General features: G+C 41.7%; 1 protein-coding gene across 1 annotated transcript; it reads left to right on the forward strand.

Annotated features, from left to right (window-relative positions):
- The first annotated feature begins 1312 nt into the window (after positions 1-1312).
- On the forward strand, positions 1313-17006 carry DCSTAMP (dendrocyte expressed seven transmembrane protein). The gene is made up of 4 exons (XM_074886358.1): positions 1313-1351; positions 7087-8118; positions 14563-14883; positions 15597-17006. The coding sequence occupies exons 1-4, from the start codon at positions 1331-1333 to the stop codon at positions 15678-15680; spliced, it is 1458 nt and encodes a 485-aa protein (XP_074742459.1). The 5' UTR covers positions 1313-1330; the 3' UTR covers positions 15681-17006.
- The last annotated feature ends 923 nt before the right edge of the window (positions 17007-17929 follow it).

The raw sequence follows: 17929 nt of genomic DNA on the forward strand, positions 1-17929 counted from the left end.
AAAATAAGAGATCATATGTCTGCTTAGTCAAGTTACAAGTGCTGTAGGGTATTTAAGATGCCTAAGTTACTCTGCAGTTCTTTATGCAGATAAACTCCTAGAAGACAGACTGATTTCACCCTTTCTTTAGGACCTCAAAGCTACGAAAGTAATAATATTTTGTTGGGGATTTTTTTGATTACTGAGGTAGAATGTTTTACTTTTGATAGGTGTGTAATATTCATTAAACTTATCTGGAGCAAATGGAGAATATGAACACGACACATACACATGGTACTGTACCAGTAGAGATCAGTAGAAAGTTTAAATGGATTTGATATTGTGGTCTTGTCTGGTAAGGCATCTGGTGAAGAATAAAGTAATTTAGCTTGAAAGGGACCTCTGGAAGCCATTTAGTTCAATTCCCCACTCAAAGCAAGTCCAGCTAGATCATGCTGCTCTGTTGTACTGGCATTTCTTTGCTGGACACAGCACTACACATGTGGTCTCACCAGTGCTGAGTCAAGGGGAAGAATCACTTTCCCTGACTTGCAGGTAAGAGTCATGGTAATAAGCTCAGGATGCCATTGGCTACCCTTGCCATGAGGGTGAATTGCTGGCTTACGTTCAACTTGTTTCCCACAAAGAGATCCAGAACTTTTTCAGAAAATCTGTTTCCCAGTCAGCTCCAACTCCCTCCCCAGGGGCAGGACTTTGCATTTTCTCTGGTGAACTTCATGAGATTGTTGTCAATCCATTTCTCCAGCGTGTCAAAATTCCTCTGAATAGCAGCTCTACCCTCCTGTATATCAATTATCTTTATTTACCAAGGACTTGCTGCACATAATTTGAGTGTCTTTGTTGGATATTTAAGGTGGGTATCATTCTAAGGGCCATATTCTGACAGATTGTACAGAAATATGTGCACAGATCTCAGTAGGAACATTTGTATAGTAAAAACGATTAGAGCTTCAAAGTTATTTGGGCACTGAATTGCTGATAGTTTCAATGGGAAGCACCAAAATAGCTTAGAAGTTTTAGACTTAAGACATTATTCAACATAAAATTAAGTCTTTGAAATCTAGACCCATGAACTCATTTGCTGATATCTATTACTCTGCCATAAGAAAGGTGGAAAGTGGCACTTGCAAATTATATACTATTTTGGTCTTGTGCATAAGTTATTTCCTCATTAATCTCTGTCAAAACCAGAATAATTTCAAAATTGTAGTGTGCCTGACTCATTGAGGGAGGGTATGGGAAAAATATTACTCATGTGAAATTTTTTTACTGGTGCCCTTCTCAGTTCCTCACCAAAATCAAGAAACACACAGAACTGTGAAGATCCTTCATGCGCTTTACAGGAGGGCCTGTAAGTAATGCTTTAGGATTAATATCAAGGAACTGTGGATAGTAATCATGGACTGAGTTAGCTGTTCTCAGGTAAAAGGATTTGCTTTAAATTAATTGTCACCTTACTGATTGGAGGGTCTATTCCTAAAGTTCATGAAACAATTTAGTCCTAAGCTCTCCCAAAACTATGTATAGTAATATTATGTGTAGGAGAAGGGACTATGTAACTTCTTATGTTCCTTTCCATCCCGCATACTGGAAATTTCTGTGTTTTGTAGAGTTGTTTTTGTCAATAGGCAAACTACCATTTGGGTTTCCCAAACTGCCTCCATTCCTGCCTGTGCTTTAAGGGAAGAATATGTCTGTGGGTGTGCTGCATCAGAGCTTCCAAATGTAATACAGCCCAAAGCAGTATAAGTGAGAAAATTTGATTTCTTGTTCCATGTTCCTTCCATAGCTGTCCATTTTCTATTGCTGCTCACAACACATTTTCTGTGTCCTGCTCTGAGGGCCCAGCTCAGTCAAATATAACCTGTGTTTGCAATAGAGAAACATACGGAGAGGTTCATCTCACCTGGCTTTGGATACCTCTGAGTAATCCAGACTCTTTTCATAGTTGAGATAGAGAAAAAGTTCCCATAGGATGCAATCCATCTCACATGAGGGTGGACTTCTAAAACAGGTCTGAAGTATGTCTGTGGGTAACTGCCTTTTTCTCCTCACTGACATAAAGACAGATAGCTCAGATGTGGACATTACAGAATCACAGAATGGTTTGGATTGGAAGGGACCTTTAAAGATGGTCTAGTCCAACCCTCAATGCTATAGACATCTGATATTAGATGATATTTAACCAATTTGTGGCATCCTAAAGACCTGATAATACCCTGAAGCGTTCAGAATTTTCCTGAACCATGTATTTTAAATACATGAAGAAAAAGAGATCTCGATCAGTTTTTATTTTTGTTTGTTTTTGTATGTGTATAAATTGTTGTTTTATCTGCATTGTTGTGTTGTTTAGTATTTAAAGTTCCTGTGTGCACACATTTGATTTGATATTTTACTCCTCGCCTGTGTTTGTTGTGTTTAGTACCATTCCCTCTCCTTCCCCCTGCAGTTAAAAGGAAATAATGTGTACATGAGAAATGACAGGGGTCTCAGCGAAGCCCTAGGGATAATTACAGTAATGTTGCTGGATTTTTGATTGGGCTTTTATTTCTTTGCTGCATGTCCTGCATTGACCAAAGGAAACCATGTGGGACTCCCTCCTGTATTTTTGCCTCTTACTAAACCATAGTTCAGCACTGTATTTTCTGACGGTATCTAAAAAAGGGAAGTAATTCTCTTACATTTCAACGTAACTGATCCAGGCTAGGAGAGAAGGCTGCTGAAACTGCCAAAAAAGGAAATAGTTGGTTTTATATTCTTATTGTGTGCTTTCTCTTTCTTAATTCCTGTATAAAATCCAGAGGATTTATGAAGATCACTGTGTAGCTAAAGCTTTAGCATCAATGGGATATAAGTTTCCCATTTAACCTAATGTCTCTCTGAACAAGACTTTATTTTTCTGTATGAGGAACCTGTGCGCTGTGCAGGGCAAAGGGCCTGCAAACTGCTGTACTCTTCCTGAGATCAGCTCAAATAACAGTGCTGCGTGGAGAAAAGTCGAGTCAGACTTTGTGTGTGGGCACAAAAACTGGGTGGTACTAAGCAGTCCTAACTCAATGGGACTTGTAGTTCCCAAGCTTTGTCTGAGGTAATTAAAAGTAGACTTAAAGATCTGACTCAGTTGATCATGCTTTGCCAAATCAGCTGTATCTCTATTAAAAAAGCTAATTATTTAGTAAATCCCACTCTGTTTCTCACTATAAGTTTTTAGGAAACATCTGCTTCTTCTGTTACATTAAAAATTGGTAAAGAGTTTGCATGCGTGGCTAGTCCGTAAACTAGAAATGTTGGCCTGTTAATCACCTCTAAACAAGCAGTAGCCTGGGTAGAGGTTTCAGAAATACTACCTGCAAATATAAGGAGTTTCAGTCTATCACGGTTGAACTAGATGGTTATTGTAGGTCCCTTCCAACTGAACTATTCTTTCTATTCTATTCTATTCTATTCTATTCTATTCTATTCTATTCTATTCTATTCTATTCTATTCTATTCTATTCTATTCTATTCTATTCTATTCTATTCCATCTGTAGTAAGCCATCATCAGATATGAGGTGAGCAAGGGGCTAGGACAGGACCAAACTGGTAGTGAAGATGGCTACAACTTCTTGGACAATGAAGATGGAAGAGTGTCCATAGCAGGCAGGGAAGAAGTCCTACACGGTGTGAACATGTACTGTATAAAAATGACATAGCTCTAGTACAGAGCTTACGGCTGACCTGGAAAGACATTTTCTAGGGACTCTTAATGCTATGTACTTATCCTCTGATTACTTTTATTTTAAAATGAAACTAGGAAAATACCCCTAATTATATTGCATTAATTTCAGTACATCATGAGCTTTAAGAAGTATGGCCCAAAATCCTTGCTGGAGAGGCTCCTTTTGGGAATGTTTTTCTTATAATTACTCCTGCCAGCATGCCATATGGCAGATAAATATCACACTTCCAGATCTGAGTAAGTAATTCCTGGAGAGGGAAACAAAGGCATAGAGACGTTCCCCTTGGACCCTACAGAAAAATCGGGTTCAAAGGCAGAGCTAGAGTACAAGAGTTTCCAGCTCCCCTCTGTGGCATACATCATGAGAAACTATGGTGGAAAGAAACTGGCCCTTAAGAGCTAGAAACTGCTTTCCAAGAATAATTCTGTTCTTATGCTACATAAATAATGGCAGCAGCCCCTACATTAGTTCATGTTACTGGACAGAAGAAAAAATACTTTGCTTCAGACTGCAATTGAAATGAAGGTTTGGTTCTTGTCAGCCTCCTGTTAGAATTCATATTGGCACCTAACAGCTTCAGGAGAGCTTTTGTGATTTATGCTTTCAGGAGGAATCATTCCAAAAAACTCTGAAGATTTACTATTTCTTTAAATGCTGAATTAGCCTCTTTACTTGAGAGAAAGATTTATTTCTACCTCTGAGCCAGAGTGTTATTTTCCCTTCCTAAGCATTCACAGCTGTTTAAGTGCCTGCTGATACCAGAATTTTCAGCCTCCACATTTTTTTAGGTTTAGAGTTTTCATCCTTTGTGTGATTCTTCTATGTTGAATATCGATGTCTGTTGCTGGTGTCTTATGGGGGAAATTGGAGGTGTCAGACAAGCCACAGAGATACACACTGTGAGCCTGACTCTGACCCCAGTGGCTGCTGAGCTCAGAGATGGGCTCTGCAGCATATGGGAATGCTTCCTTCTGACCTTCAGTGATCATGCTGAGATACCTGAGTATCTGTGCCACAGTCTCCAAAATTCAGTGGCTCCTTACGATGCCTTTCCTGCCCTAAAACCGGGTTTGTGCAGGTTAGGGACAAACATGCCATGTATGTGCTGAGTAGTACAGAGATTTCACGTAACAGCATTGAATCTGCCCAGTAAAGGAGATATTTTGATTATTTTCAAGTTCTGTCCATATTTTTCAAGTCTTCAGCTTCCTGGTCTAGAAGTATGGCTCTTGTTAATTCTAAGGCTTCGTTCTTGACTGTCTCTCCAATTCTTAGATGTAGTCATGTCAAACTCCCAGTCACATTTTGCAGCCATTTACCAAATGCTTATACACACTAACGGGAATACACCATACTCACACATACAAACACACAAAACCATGCAAAAACTACACTTAAGAACAGCTGTGAGATCAGTGCTGCAAAAGAAAGCTCAAAATATGTTACTTTCTCACGTGGATTTTTTTTGCATGATATTACATAAATGCTAACTTTTTTGCACTTGATTTTTTTATGGCTTCTTAAACCAAGAACAGAACTCCATATCTATTCACTGTACAGGGCAATTTTTCTTAGATCTACAAATAAGATCTGGTGACAGATACTGTTTAATGATCTCATCTAGAAAGTTCAGGATGTGCTGGCAGGGTTTGCTGGCTGTTAAGTCTGGTTCTGCTTGACTCCAGGATTATGAACATCTCCATTTTAATTATGTTTCCTAAAAATGCCTCGTTAATTTCTAGTTCGGAAAGAAGAGGGCAAAGCAAGCCATCCATGTAAGCAGAGGACAGCTCTACTCATGGCAAAGCTGGAGTCCAGTGGCTTGTGTGCTACCTCTACCCCCCATTTCGCTTGCACCACTTTCCCAAACATATGGTGACTTCTACATATTTCGGGGACAGTAATTAATGAATTTCACTCCTGTAAAGGAGCTGCTAATTGCTGTTATACTCTGTTTACAGCTGTTCACTGAGGCCCTGGAGAGAAGTAATTTCCTCAACCTTCCCAAGCAGAGTGGTGATAGTGCCAGGGACTGAGTCCACCCTGAGACCTATTGCCCATTGTTAATCCCTGATGAAGCAGTTAAGCACCAAAAACACTCAGCATCTTTCAGGATAGTCCTCAGCACTAGAAAGGATCAGGCCCAAGTGAGGCTAAGGAAAAGCAGCACACTGAGCACAGCAGTCCAAGAAGGTCCCAGCTGGGGTCAGATGCCTCCTCCAATCATCCTTAGCTTCCGCTGCATGCAAAGCCAACAATGACATAACTAATAGCTAACTACAATGAGAGGAAGGGGAAAATGGTTAAGTGAATGCTCACAGAATTCATAAAGTCAAATGCCAGTAAAATGCAGTATGTGTCCAAAATAATGGTTTAGTTCCTGGCTACCTGCTGTGTTCAAGCTAAACAAAAGACAAAGTAATATCTTCAGGATGATTTTGCGAAGACAACTGTTCTTTATTGTAAAATAAAATTGCAGCAGTTTATTTTATTTAATTAGTATCTCATTTGTTCTAGTATATTAAAAGGATAATATGAATATAAATTGATCTTGCATCTTTGGAAAAATTACACTATAAATATTATATTGTAAAAGAAGAAGGAAAGATGTGAGCACTGGACTGTCTCCCATCTAACTGAATTGAATCTCACAGAAATACTCTGTAATTTACAGTATGGGCATGCTGGTAGGCAGGAGAGATGGTGACAAGTACAAGCAATTGGTATTAAAAGTGTATATGGACCAATTTGTAGCTGTGCTATCCCAGGAGAGACCCAAAGAAAGAATGATCCCTCTGAGACACACTTTCTTCCCTCTGTACTGACCTACCTCCAGCTGAAAAAGGAGAGCTTCATTCCCCATCCCTGGGGAGCATTCACATGCTGCTCTGCCCATTCCTCCCTCCCTGGCAGCTGCTCTGGATGGTCTCTGCAGGACGAGCTGCACTGCCCTGCATCAGGGTACCCATGGGAAGTGTCTATGCTCCCCTCTTTCCCCTCCTGGTGCCCCTGTAAGGCAAAGCTAGCGTGTGTGGGGAAGCACCGGGTACTACGAGAGGCTTGCGTCCCTCTCATACATATGCATACACATATATGTACATATGAACCTCTGTGTATACATAGCAAATGAGAAATCAAAGTGAACAAAAAGTAAAGGGACAAAAATACTTTGGAAAAAAGATAGAATACCTCTTAGAGTCACCTCTTCCGTGTTTATGTATGTGATACTGGGGACAAAGATTTGGGTCTCACATGGGGTGGTTCAGTTAAAAGTACATCATTGTCAGTAGCATGACCCTATAACTAACAGTATTTTTTTTTTCCTTTCCTTTTACTTTATGCCATCGCGGTGTCGGCAACAATCAGAAGAAAATGCGAACATTTGTCTCGATAGCCCAGAATGCATGGGGAATTTTTATATCTGAAAGGAAGCCTGGCTGGAAGTATCTGATGCAACTTTTTGCAGTTTGCTCTGCAGTTGGCTTCATCTCAAGCTTTCTCTTATTCCTTGGCATGCACTTCTCCCTGGCACACTACCCTTTGGGTTCCTTACTGATTTCTGGATTCATCTGGATCTCGCTTTCTATTGCACTCTCATGTTTCAAACACCTGCGCTGTTTTAGCGTCCTGTTTCTTCTTTCTTGTGGATTGCAAAATGGCAGAAATGCTCTTATTACTGCTGGCACAGGTGTCGTGGTGGCTGGCAACATCCAAAATATTTTTCATAACCTAAAGGTTCTTGCAGACAGTATAACCTGTCATTTAGAGTATGAGAAATTTGACTTGATAAAATATTATGTTGATGCAGTAAAATGGATTTACGAGATGGCCAAGCTTTCCCCTGAACTATTTAAATATATAGTGCTCCTAAGGCATGAATTCACATCATCTTATTCGATTTTAGATGATGCATTAAAACAAGAGCTAAATGACACAAAGCAAGAAATCCAGAGAGTTGCTAACCAGATATCTTTTATGCTGACTATACTGCCCTATATAGGCCAGAAAGTATTGCCTGCAGTGGGGATTTTTCTAGCTTCTTTTGGAACTGGCCTCTTTATCAAAAAATTTGTGGGCCCTCACAGTGCCAAATTTAAGAATATTTATATCACAAAACAGTTCATTGCATTTGATGAGCACCAAAAGCAACAGCAAAGACCCTGTCTTTTGCCACTTAACAGAAAAGAGAAAAAAGATTATGTGACAATTCCATCTTTCTGCCTCACAAGGAAGGACAGAAAAAACATGCAGCATTTTTTTCTCCCTGTAATTATTCATCTTTGCATCTGGCTTCTGTTTGCTGCACTGGATTATTTGTTTTATTGGTTAATTAATTCTGTGAATAAACATCTCCGAGAAGTACCGGATCTAGAGATTCAACTCAGCCTCTTTCAGCAAGTAAGTACTTATCAGTATTTTATATTTCTTAGTTTAGTGTTGAAAAATTGTCTTCATCTTCAGCAGCTGCAGGAGCAGGCATACAGCCAATGAGCCATCAGTTCTTTCATGAAATTATCATTTGTTTCAAAAAAGGCCATTGCCTTTACAGATAAGTGTGTTGGATGGAATCTGACAGTTCTATGCACCTTCCAAAATGTCATCATATTTCTAGAAAATGGTAAATATAGGAAGAATTACTTTCATTTGTCCATTTATATATGTGGAGAAGACCTGAAACTTAAAATTGGAAACTCACAATCCTGACATTTGTGAAACACCACTTTTATAGTCAAAATGCCACTGTGACACCAACGTAAGAGATGCCTACCTTTCTTTAGCTGAGTAGTGTGAGGAGATCATAATTTAAAAAAGCATGGCTGCATACACATGAAATAATAATAACACACTGACAAAATCTCAAGCTCAATCAGCGGCATAGACAACCACAGAGTAATTTGGTTGGAAGAGATGTCTGGAGGCCATCTAGACCAACCTCATGCTCAAAACAGGGACAACTTGAGAGTCAGATCAGATTGCTCAGGGTCTGTGAATAGTTCTAAAGCTGGAGATTTCACCGCTGGAGTGTATGACCCATGTGATGTTGTGCGGGCACATGAAAGCTGCCCAGTTTGATAGCTTGCAAGATCAGGCTTAAAATATTTTCAAAAAGCATATAACCCTTTGATACTTTCAAGATATAAGATTTCAAAGAGATGTTTGACTGTTAGTACAATATGATATATGCTCTTTCTTCTGTCATTTTTTTCTTACTCAGCATTTTCTATTACTTCCTCTTAGAGCTCATAATAATGAGAATCCATTCCCAATTCTGCCATCCTCCCAAAATTCATCTAGCCAAAAGCAATTCCACAGAGCAAGATTATTAAGGTGAGCAATGCAATAAATATGTTGATTGAAACAAACAAACAGAAGAGGACATACAATCTTTGGCAGAGAGATTCTCATTCTCACTTTTCCATACATGACATATTGAACCTCTGAGTTGGCTTCTTCAGCCAGGCCATGTTTTCTATGACACACTGCTAAATCATTGCAGGTCAGCTTAGACAGTGTTGTGGCAGACTGGTGGTCCTGGTGTGTCATGTGACATTCATCTGGTTGGGACTGAACCATGAAGGGGAAGGGAGATGTAGTGGATAGAATCCTTGAGGAATGGGACCACTTCAGGCAAATGTGAACTACTAATGAAATTAGCTGAAATGAAGTCAAGCTGCTGGTCAAATTCAGATGATGATACTTTGTATTGTATATCAAAATATCAAACTCTTCCATGGGATAAAAATATAATTATTGTCCAGTTTTATCTTAATGAAGAGTAGAAAAATGCAGTATCCGTACGGCAGATGCAAAGCAAAGGTCCCCAGATTGTGTCAATGGAAAATCACTTTCCTAGAGGCCAGAGGCTGCCAACTTCTAATTGTTACCCTTCTAACTGTTAGTTGAATTTTCTGTTAGGAAGATAGGTGCAAAAGTCATTGGATTCACTGTAACTGTGCAATAAGCACACGTATAAAAAGTCAGACCCATCCGGGAGAGCTCAGATTCCTGTGCAAAAGCAGAGAGGCTTTCATCATCTGGTCAGTCAGTCTAATGTGAGATATGTTGAGGAGACAGATTGCTATGCATGCTAAAGGGGCTTTACACCTCATATAAACCCTGCTGCTGCACAGCAGCTGTGATCTAGCATCACCAAACCAGCATGTGAAATGGTCCTGGTCCCCTGCAATATGGTCCCTGACAGAAAAAGGGTTCAGGAGAGCTGGTTGATATTCAAAAATCACCTACTCCAAGATCAAGAATTATTCATGCCAGCTTTATCAAGCAAAAGCAGCAGGAGACCAGCATGGATGAGCAAGTGGCTCCTGACAAAACTCAAATGTAAAGAAGAAGCATAGAGGAGGTGGAAGCAGGGACAGGGGGCCCAGGAGGAATATAGAGACACTGATTTTATAGAAATGCAGGCAAGAAAGCCAAAGCACACCTGGAGCTGAATCAGGGGAGTCAGGCAAAGGGTAACACAAAGGGCTTCTACAGGTCTATCAACAGCAAAAGACAGACATGGGGAAATACAGGTCCACTGTTAAGTGCACTAGGGGTCCTTGTGACAAAGGACATGGAAAAGCCCAAAGTACTCAATGTCACCTTCAGCTCTGCCTTTACTAGGAAGACCAGCCATCAGGAATCCCAAGCCTCTGAGACCAGAGAGCAAGTCTGGAACAAGGATCAGCTTAGAGAACATTTAAACAGAGTCCATGGGACCTGATGGTCCCCACCTGCAGAGGCACCCACAGGTGCTGAGAGAGCTGGCTGATGTCACTGTGAGGCCACTCTTGATTATCTTTGAAAGGTCATGGCACCTGGGAGAGGTTCCTGAGGACTGGAAAGAAGCAACTGTCACTTTCATCTTCAGGAAGGGCAAGGAAGAGGATCCAGGGAACTACAGTCTGGTCAACTTCACCTTGATCCCTGGGAAAGTGATGGAGAATATAACTGTGGAAGCCATTTCCAAACACGTGAAGGCCAAGAAGACTATTAGGAGTATTCAGCATGGATTTATAAATGCTAAATCATGCTTAATCTACCTAACAGCATTCTATGATACAATCACTGGATTGTTGGATGAAGAGAGAACAGTGGATGCTGATTCTGCATGTATTAGGGTTTGTGACAGTGTCTTCCACAACATCCTCATTGACAAACTGATGAAGCATGGGCTAGATAAATGAAGAATGATGTGATCTAAAAATTGGCTGAACTGCTGAACCTAAAAGATTCTGATTAGTGGCACAAAGTATCTTCTGATGTCACCCAGGAGTTGACACTGGAACCTATACTGTTTAACTTCTTGATTAATGACCTGAACAGAGGAACAGATTGTAGCCACAAAAGTTTGCAGATAATATAGAACTGGGAAGAGTGGCTGAAACACCAGTGGATTGGGCTGCCATTCAGAGGGACTTGGAAAGGCTAGAGAATTGGGCTGACAGGAACCTCACAATGTTCGGCAAAGGAAAATACCATGTCTTACTGTCTTTGACAAGAAATAACCCCAGGCACTATATGTGTTGGGGTCCAACTGGATGGAAGGTAGCTTTGCAAAAAAAGTCCCTGAGAGTTCTGATGGACACCACGTTGACCACAAGCCTGCAATGTGTCCTTCTGGCAAATAAAGAGATATCCTGGGCTGCATTAGGCAGAGTGTTGTCAGCAGGATGAGAGTGATGATCCTTCCCCTCTGCTTAGCACTGGTGAGACCCAGTACAAGAGAGGCATATACTGGAGTGAGTTGAGAAAATGATCAAGAAGATGATTAAAGTGCTGGAGCATCTGTCATGTGAGGAGAGGCTGAGAGAGCTGGGGCTGTTCAGGCTGGAGAAGAGATGGCTTGGGAGTTTCTTATCAGTGTGTATAAAATACCTTATGGGGTGTGGGTGTAAGAAAGAGGAGCCAGACTCTTCTCAGTGGTGCCCAGTGCAGGGATAAGAAGCAATGGGCACAAATTAATGGAAATTCCATTTCAACATTAGATTTTTTTTTTTTTTTTTTTTTTTTTTTTACTCTTCAGGTGATCAAACACTAGAATAGCTTTCTGAGACAGGTTGTGGAGTCTCCATCCCTGGAGATATTAAAAATCCAACTGAACACAACTGTAAGCAACCTGCTGTAGCCTCAGCTATTCTCTGTGTACTGCTGTGTGTGGTTTTGCCTGTGTTTCTATCCTTTGTACCTTGAGGACAGCCCCTTATCATGACCTGCTGTGTTGGGTTCATGTGTGGCAGGGTTTTGTTAGCGGGGAAAGGGGGCTACAGGCTTGGCTCCTCTGAGAAGCTTCCATAAGCTCCCCCAGCTCCAAGTTGGACCCGTCTCTGGCCAAGGCCGAGCCGATTAGTGATACTAGCTGCACCTCTGCAATAATGTATTTAGGAAGGGGAATCTGGGAGGAGAAGGAGTTGTGAGGGAAATACCTATGAAAACACTGAGGCCAATTGAAGAAAGGAGGAGGAGAGGGAGGTGCACTAGAGCAGAGGTTCCCCTGCAGCCCATGGAGGTCACCAGTGGAGCATATGCCAACATACAGCCTGTGGAAGACCCCATGCCGGAGCAGATGGCTACGCCCAAAGAAGGCCGGGACTCCGAGGTAAGCCCACACTGGAGCAGTCTGTTGCTCGGAGGACTGCACCCCATGTAAGGGACTCACTCTGGAGCAGTCCATGAAAAGCTGCAGCCCTGTGGAAAGGACTCATGTTGGAGAAGTTCATGGAGGACTGTCTCCTGTGAGAGGGACCCCATGCTGGAGCAGAGGAAGAGTGTGAGGAGTCCTCCCCCCTGAGGAGGAAGGAGCAGCAGAAACAATGGGTGATGAACTGATGGCAACCCCCATTCCCTGGCCCCTGCTCTGCTGGAGGGGAGAAGGTAGAGAAATCAGGAGCAAAGCTGAGCCTGAGAAGAAGGGAAGGGTGGGGGGAAGGTGTTTTTAAGATTTGGTTGTATTTCTCACTGTCCTACTCTGTTTGATTGGTAAATTAGTGTTGTTGTTGGTGGTGGTGTTCAAATTAAGTTGATGATCTTTTTCTTCCCCTATAGAGTCTGTCTTTTGCCTGTGACCATAACTGCTGAGTCATCCCTCCCTGTTCTTGTCTTGATCCTGAGCCTTTTGTTTTATTTTCACCTCCCAATCTCTGGGGGTGAAGGAATGAGTAAGCAGCTGTGTGGTGCTCAGTCATCTTCTGGGCTTAAACCACGACACCTGCCTTGGGTGTGACCCAAGTCAGGGCAAAAAAGGAGCTGAGTCCCACCATCTGTGGACAGAGGGCCCGAGCCTGACCCTGTCTGGCTGATTCATGAGTCCTGTACTATGAAGTTGCTCTCTTTATGTGGTGCAGTGTTCACTCCAGTGGAAACCTATTTGATTCTCCCAAAACAGAAAATTGTTTCTAGTTGCCCAAGGAAGGCTAGTCACATGAAAATGTAAAATTCAATCTCAACAGATTTGTCATAAAAAGCCTCAGGGCTGCTGATCTCAGGGAGTCTAGAAAGCTGGCTGGGTGAGCAGGACAGACTCAGCAACTTCTTGAGATGTTTATTCTTAGTATGACCAGTAAAGTTCTTCATGCACTTATACCCCTGTTCCATATTGAGTTCCTAATGCAGTTTTTCCTTGCTTAAACATTGATTCAGATTAGGCACAAAATGTACTGATGTGGTGGTTTAGCCCCTGCTGGGGTCTGAGACCACGCGGCCGCTACCCCTCCCCCACAAAGGGAGTGAAATACAAAGCCCCAAGACTGAAATAAGGAAAGGTTTAATACAACAGTGCAATAGCAACACAACAAACAACAACAATAATAATAACAGTAATAGTGATAGCAATGAACAGAGCAAAATAGCTACCAAATACAGCAGTGAGAAGCACGATGTACAAAACCACGAGTGCACCGCGCTCCTGCGCCAGGGAAATGTGACCTGCCAGGATGTGACGTCCGCATGGTATCTGAATAACCCGGCTAGAGCTCCCCCCCACTGCTGGGGAAACTTAACCCTATCCTGGTTAAACCAGGACAACTGAGATAGAATGGAACAGGATAATGTCAAGAAATGGCTAACAGGCAGAAAATAGGTAGCATGCTTTGGGCACCTGATTCTTCCAATGAGCATGTAAGCGAAGTGCCTGGCCTCTGTACGGTGGTTAGAAGAGCCACAGGGAAGAGTTACATATCCCCCTGACACAGTCAGAAAAGAGGGCTGGGTGATTCAGTGTCCCTACAGTGTTCCTACACAAAGAGCAGAAAGTTGCCTGCCAGTATGAAATACCGGTCCCAACAGCATGTCTAATTTAGACCCTCTCTTCCAGCATTTCAGTCCACAAGCAGTGCAAGACATCAGCTCTTCTAAGCAAAGGCACCTATTAGAGGTGGCTTTGTGTGACAACCTTGTGGTCAGAACATCTGCCTAGGTGGGTGTGGAAGCACTGCTGGTCACGTACTGACCCACCACCAAAGGGATGGGCACACTCTGCTCTGCTGTTTTACTCTGAAGGAAGGACCCTCTGACAGAGGATCAATAAGGACAGAGGACAGAGGGAATATATTAAATCATTATAGTCAGATTAGCTAAATGTTTGTCTATCAGAGCCACTGAGAAAGTAGGCTCTTAATAGTCCAAATTGTGGGACAGTCTCCCAAAACAAATGGTGATAATGCAGTCTGAAACATTTATAAATATCCAATAAATATATTGTTATGAGCATAGCATATATAGACACTGGATGGACTAGATGATTTATGGTCCTTTGTAAATATGAATGTCCAGCGGGAGAAATATTAAGAAAGGAGGGAATCAGTACTACAACCAACTCTCTTTTTTTCCCCTTTTCTTGTGCAGAGGAATGAGAACAGCTTCATCTTTGGTATGAGAGAGCATATTGAAAAGACTAATCCTTTCAAGATCTCTTTGTTTAAGCATGACTGCATCCCTCAGCCAGAGCTTGCTCTCTCCACAACATGGATCCAGCTTGGAGTCATCATCATCTTCTTAATCATTTTTGGGTTATTCTCTGGCCTCCTGACCCAACTTAAAATACTCATTTCAACTTCATTTTATCCCGACACTGAGATGAAACGGATACATTATTTGCATGCAAAATTACTCAAGAAAAGAGCAAAGCTACAAGAGAAAACTGGGAAAAACATGTTTGCTAGAACGGTAAGCCATCAGCTTCAGGGAAAAAAAAAATCTCCCTCTCTCAGGGTGGTAGCCAGATCCAGGAAATACTTAAACACTTGTTAACTTCAATTATGTGCTAATAGACTTTCCCCAGTGCTCTCCTGCACAGATGCCAGAGACAGGTTGCCTATTGGTGAGATTAGATCATATAACTGTTTGTTCTGTCCTTCAACACACATGCATCAGATATGACATGGGTACACCCAAATACTACGTGCTGGCGTGAAAATACTCCTCAGATTTAGAGCTCTCCAGAGAAGAAACTTGGTTTTCATGAACATATGAAAAGCACCTCCAGCACAAAGGGTATTCCTGAAGTCTAGACAGCAAATGTTAGGCATTTGTGAGCAGCCTTTTAATGTTGAGAAAGATGTTGAGTTGTTGCTTAGCAAAATGGAAGGTGATGTATTTCTGGTTTAAAACACAGTAGGAGTGCAACTGCAAATACCATTAGGAAACAGAACTTTTTACTTGCAAAAACATTTGTCCTGTATATATATGCATATATACACTAGTGGAAATAACAAACATGCATATATTTATGGAAAATCTATATAGATACTGCAGACACATATAGTTTGATTTGGATTTTTTTTAATAGCCTTCAATGCTGACTACACAGGATGCTAGTGTCTGGGCAAACTCTAACTCAGTAATACTATGATCATAGCAGCATACTTCTATCTTTCCAGGTCAACTTTTGGTTTCCAATACTCAAGGCAAGAGAAGCAGTCAAGAAGAAAGAAAGGAGTGTGGCAAATGACAACACAGCGTGAAAGAGACCAAGTGAATCTTTGGATAAGGTTGAGATGCTCTAGCTCCACAGGGACCTCTGTTTTGCACCCGTCTTTCCTATGGAATGTCAATTTTGAAATGTAAAAAATAGGATCAAAGGCTAATCATCAGTATTTTGGAAAAGTGTGGAAAAGAAGCCATGGGAGATATTGTGCTCTTCACCACAGAGAGCTCCACGTTGCATTAATACTCATTTTTCCACTTGGGGTCTGCATTGTCTAGTACTTTAGAAATCCATGGAGGGTCTGTTCTTCTGTGTAAAAACAGTCAAACAACTTGGAGCTTTTAGGACTACAGCACAAATCTCTTTGGGTTGAGCTAACAGAGGACATACTGGCAGCAGCGGGTTTGTCTTCTTCACATTTGCCAGACACTGAAGATAGAAGACATAGCGGAGTCTGTCCATTGGCTTCTGGTCTGGCCAAGAGTCTAACTAGAGGACGTGGATGTTTCTAGACATTTCTATCTATTTCTCAACCCTCAACTGCCCTAGACCCTTCAGCCTGGTTCTCTCCCATCCCTAGCTTCTTATACCTGCTCCGGCCTCTGTAGCTGTCTCTTCTGCAGGGCCAGTACTCTATATGCTCTGTCAAACTTCTAGCCCAGCCCAACTCTCCCTCCCACCTCAAGTCTCCCACTTACTTTTGCTGATTTGTCTCTCAGAAGTTTCTAATCCCATACTCCCACCCAGAATTCCTCACTTGGTTTTAGACTCCCACTTTCACATATCCATAGACATAGTTAGTGCAGATTGTCCTGTACCTTTGATGATCATGAGAGAGGTAATATAGCATGCGCCAAAGTGAGGATGCTCATGAGAGCTAGAAAACAGAGGAATCAGGTGCTGTGGGTCCGAACAAGCTGGTTTTGAGGTGTAGGGGCATTTAAACAGAGGTGAACAATGCTTTGAATCTCACAGTCGGTGGGAGCTTTCAGAAGTGGTAAAAATGGGCTTAATTATGTTGCTTAAGCCACCATTGACGTCAGTGAAACAAACCTGAGCCAATACTGAGTACTTCACCTATTCAACTAACATCAGTGATGCTACCTTTGTATGACACAAGAACAAATACTAAAAGCATAAAGACATAGGAATGGCTTGACTGATGTGGCACTAGAGATTTAATATAGAGCTAAATATCCACCCCAACAGGCAGTGTACTCTTGATTTTCAGCCACAGCCAACCTTTCTTTAGGTTGTATGATAGCAAACTGTACTCTGTTCCTCTGTAATATGTGCATGGTCCCAAGACAGCCATTGATCAATGTCTCTGTTATCTGAATGAATAAAGACTTATTTAAAACTTTCCAGTAGCAAGTGTCAGGAGTTATTTCCCACCTTAAACACTGAAAAACGCCAAGTCTTTTTTTTTCTTTGGGTCTTCCAAATGAAGCCTCACTCCTTCACGACACAGATGATTCAGGTTGCTGGTGTGCCAACAATTTGCCTCTAAAAAATGAGGTGCTAGATTAAATCCATGCATTATTAAGAGGTGTACTGAATGTCTCTGTGTGGCCTGACTATGTCCTCTTTTACTAAAGTGGGACAGCCCTGGATAGTAGCAGAACACCATTTATATCCCAGGTACTATTGTCAAGGACCAGTAGCAAGAAACATTCTGGTGAAAAAGAAGCTATTTGAAGGTTGCTCTAAATTTATTTTCACAAAACAGACTAGCTGTCCAGGTACTATTGACAAGAGTGTGTCTTCATTCTTGTTATCACTGCAGATGGAAGGGAAGAGTTAAATGTCAGCAAGAGCTGAGCATTTTTGGCTGAGTTCTGACAAGTTCATTGCTGGTAGGAGTTGGATGTGCTGCTTTCAGTCCCAAAGGACAGGCTGGTGAGAAGCCCTGATCTCCTACTGATTACAATACCCAAAGGCAGGGCAGGTCTGATTGACAGCATTACCACAAAACGCTACCTGCTTCACTTGGCATCAGGAGGCAAAATTTGTTTTGGAGTTTCTCGCTTTTCCTGTTTGATGGTGTGTTCCCACCCAGCACACCTTTTCTCTCTGTTGTTCTGCAAGCAGCAAGTGAAAGCTTTGCAGCACAAAGGAATGGTTCATCAAAATGACTCAGATGAGGATCAGTGGTTGGGAGAGATACCTAAATCTGTTAGGATTTTGAGTTCTGGAGTATGCTTTCAGGACAGTACCATGTCTGTACTTTGCATTTCCTTAAGGAATTTAACCCTAGTGGGAAGGTCTGATTATGAAAAAGAGCCT

Source organism: Strix uralensis, chromosome 1 (assembly GCF_047716275.1).
Source record: "Strix uralensis isolate ZFMK-TIS-50842 chromosome 1, bStrUra1, whole genome shotgun sequence".
NCBI lineage: Eukaryota > Metazoa > Chordata > Aves > Strigiformes > Strigidae > Strix > Strix uralensis.

Coding starts and splice junctions, on each gene's coding strand:
- DCSTAMP (XM_074886358.1), top strand. CDS start 1,331: ATGCGCTTTACAGGAGGGCCT. Junction 1,352..7,086: donor TGCGCTTTACAGGAGGGCCT/GTAAGTAATGCT, acceptor GGCAACAATCAG/AAGAAAATGCGAACATTTGT. Junction 8,119..14,562: donor AACTCAGCCTCTTTCAGCAA/GTAAGTACTTAT, acceptor TTTCTTGTGCAG/AGGAATGAGAACAGCTTCAT.